Here is a 3,521-nt window from a genome sequence, read left to right as displayed (position 1 = left end):
GATAGTAAAAGGATCCGTGGTTGCCAGGGGTTAGGAGTGAAGGAGGGATGCATAGGTGGAGCACAGAGGATTTCTAAGGCAGTGAAACTATTCTGTATAATAAATGTAATGGTGGAAACATATCATTATACAATTGTCAAAACTCATAAAAAATACAACACCAGGAGTGAACGCTAATGTGAACTATGTACTTTGGGTGGTAATATGTCCCTCTGGGAGAATCTTGGTTTTACCGGAGAAAGAGAAAGTAACAGAAGGATGTTTGGAGAACAGGAAAAATGAGTAAGACACTGTCTTAGCACTTAAAGAAACTGAAGCCTAATGTTGTGCTCTGGGCTTACAGAGGAGACTGGTGGGGCAGGCAGGTTCATGACTAACGCTCACCCCAGCTCTCTAAACAGCCCCAAGAGGAGGTATAGAAACAAAGATGAAGGAGCCAGATTTCCTTTTCGAGGGAGAAGTGGGCTGGTTCTTAATGGACGAAGCAGCATTTGAGATGACACTTGAAGGAGACATAGAAGAGACAGCCACCACACAAGATGGGAACACTTAGAGCCTTCTCTTCTGTATCTCCAGTCCCCAGGACCTCTAAAATTTACTATGTGAAAGAATGGACAGGAATAGTAGCAAAGATAAAAACACCATCTGTGTCCTCCTACGGCTTTGGGTTCTGACTGTTAGAGCAGTCTGTGTTTAAATCCTCACACTTATTTTGCATCAAAATAGAGGAATCCTAGTGAATCAAGTACCACCTTTCATTTGTAAACTTGCATTTCGCCATTCCAGTTTTAAGTAATGTTTCCACATGAATGCTGAAAGTTTCTCAGGACTTTTTGTTAAGATGTAAAGCATTTATATTTGATTTAAGAAATACCTTTGCATATGTGATCTCTGCCCCTAAGCACTGGAAGACACTATAAATGAAAGCAAAGGATAAGTTATTGGTAACCCTCAGCCTAATATGTTTTCTCTCTCTTAATTTTCAAGTACATGTAAATTGGAAAGTACGGATTTTACTGCTCAGTAATGGAATCTGTGGGATTATTTTGGAGGAAAACAAGTGTTTACTTTCCAAAATGTGGTTGTGGAAGGCTGGTTTATGTTAAGATACCCTCTGGGATTCAGGTGGTGTCTTCCCTCCTACTTGTCATGTATCAGCATCAAAGCTTCCCTTATTTTAGATATTTACACATATTGCATGGATGTATGTGTGTTATAGATGTGGTTTGTAAAGTTAAAGTTCTTGATAATGCATAATTAAACTCCAGTGCAGAAAATAAACCATAAGTAAACAGACAGTTTCCTGTGAAAAGTGAGAGAACTCAATGCTGAGTGTGTAGTTCTTTAGAGATCGGAAGCCAGATCTCTCAGGGCAACACCACCCTTTTTGCACATTTCAGCAGACACTGGGTCCCTGGTTAAAGGGATAGAAAGACTTTATTCTCTGATTTTATTAACGATTGTTGGAAATAGTTTGATTATACGGAAGTTCAGCTTCACATGTTAACTTAAATTGTCTACAATACTTTAATTCCTGTAACTGCTGTCTCCCTCTACCCCAAACTGAATTGCCTTTGTAAAATATCAGACTGCTTGCTTGGGCAAATTAATCCCTTCGCCTCTGAGAGACAGAAATAGTTTTATGGCTTAAAATCTCGTGTGTGTGTGTGTGTGTGTGTGTGTGTGTGTGTTTGTGTGTGTGTGTTAAGCTGTTTTTCTCTCAACAGAAGCTTCATTTCTATTTCTGCAACAGGGAGAAAGAACACATTTTATTACTTAAAATTTCAGTTGATTGTTTTAATGACCAAGTATCTATTGTCCAATATCCCCCCCATGCTACATTCAAATCTGCACATTTCATGTGATATAGTATAATATAAGAAGCTACTTATCAGGCTATATAGTTTATGATTCTAGGATTTCTATGTTTCCTAAAGCAAGCAAAGTGCCAAATCCTCGTGAAAACAAGAAACACTGATATGCTTTTAATGAAAGCTTTTTTCCTTTCTAGAAATTCAAAGTGTCTACAGCGTCGAAATGGATTAACAATGCACAGCCAAAAAGTAGCATGACATTAGCAATGTACAGAGCCTGGGCATTTTTTTTCCACATCAAAACATCATAAAGTTGAATTTGTGCAACACATATTATATTCTCAACTCCTGCCTTACAATGAAGAAGCAGCTGTTGTCCAAGCACACAGTTCATATTGTGTGAGGATGAAGAAGTCTCTCGTGCATGTTTTTAGTACTTTCTCTGTCCCCAGCTAGTATCTGCTAGACAAGTCACAAAGGCCACCCAGAGGATAGCAACAGATTATCTCTTTGAAGGTTTTCCTCAGCTCTTGGCTCCGGAGTGCATAAATGAGAGGGTCGATGATGGAATTACACATGATCAGAATGAGATACAAGTTAAAGTGAGACATGAAGCACACACAGTATGGATTCTGGGGACAAGAGATGTAGAATATCAAGTGGAGGAAGAATGGGGCCCAGCAGACGACGAAGACCCCAATGAGTATGGTCAAGGTAATGGCACCCTTCATGTTGGCCCCTTGGCGGATGGTGCCGGTGCCCGGGAGGACAGCGATTCTCTTGATGTGCAGTCTGGCCATGAGGAACATGTGGACGTAGAGAGAAGCCATGAGGGCCAGCATGGTGAAGAACATGGTGATGAGGCAGATGATGACAGCAGTACTGTCCGAGTAAATGATGAACAAGATGCCTGACACCGTGCAAGCCGCCCAGATGCAACTGATGATGATCCCAACCCGCCTCACCGTCATGATGTTATGGTACTGGAGGGCATAAAAGATAGTAAAGTACCTGTCCACTGCAATTGAGAGCAGGCTGCAAATCGAGGCGAGCAAGGAGCTACAGATCACCGAATCAATGACATTATCAATATTCACCGTGAAACTCTGCGCGTCCGTATCCGTACTGTTCAACAGGGTGATGACGATGGTCTCTGACCCGTTGGAAACGCTCACCAGCATATCGGCCACAGCCAGGCTACAGATGAAAAAGTACATGGGTGAGTGCAGATTCTTGTTCTTGGCTATTGCCACGATCACCAGAATGTTCTCCAGCAAGCTTATGACCCCCAGAGTCACAAACACCTCCGGGGAGACGAAGAGTTGCTCATAGCATCCCCCGTCGGGGTAGCCTTTGCCAAGGGACTCAGTGGCGTTGCCGTGCTGTCCGTAGGTGCTGCGGTTCCAGAAGTGGAGAGAAGTGTGCATTCCGTGCTGAAGGGTGGAGTTCATCCTGCAACAAGTGGATGCAGACCCCCTCGGGACTGATTCGGCCTCTCGGGCCAGGGAGCCCCGGTGATGTTCTCCTCCTCTCTGTGCGTCCCAAAGTTCTGAGGATCCAGCTGGCCTGCCAGGTGTTGAGTACCTGCCCCGTGCTCCGAAAGGCTGGCAGTGGAGCTCTTACTGTCTTCCAGGTACAGCTCCGATCACCTTCACTGTAACATCTTTGATTTCTGAAATGCTCATTCTCAGTTCAAAGAGTCTGCTC

At 43.3% G+C, this 3,521-nt stretch overlaps 1 protein-coding gene across 1 annotated transcript; it reads right to left on the bottom strand.

Annotated features, from left to right (window-relative positions):
* Positions 1-2,266: 2,266 nt before the first annotated feature.
* On the bottom strand, positions 2,267-3,265 carry LOC129514654 (melanocortin receptor 4). Its single transcript, XM_055333416.1, has one exon. It carries the CDS (start codon positions 3,263-3,265, stop codon positions 2,267-2,269), a length of 999 nt encoding a protein of 332 aa, XP_055189391.1.
* Between the last annotated feature and the right edge of the window lie 256 nt (positions 3,266-3,521).

Source organism: Nyctereutes procyonoides, unplaced genomic scaffold, assembly GCF_905146905.1.
Source record: "Nyctereutes procyonoides isolate TBG_1078 unplaced genomic scaffold, NYPRO_anot_genome, whole genome shotgun sequence".
NCBI classification, from domain to species: Eukaryota; Metazoa; Chordata; class Mammalia; order Carnivora; family Canidae; genus Nyctereutes; species Nyctereutes procyonoides.
The sequence above is the reverse complement of the archived record's forward strand: the minus strand, read 5'-3'. Positions and strand labels throughout refer to the sequence as shown.

Coding starts and splice junctions, on each gene's coding strand:
- LOC129514654 (XM_055333416.1), bottom strand. CDS start 3,265: ATGAACTCCACCCTTCAGCACGGAATGCACACTTCTCTCCACTTCTGG.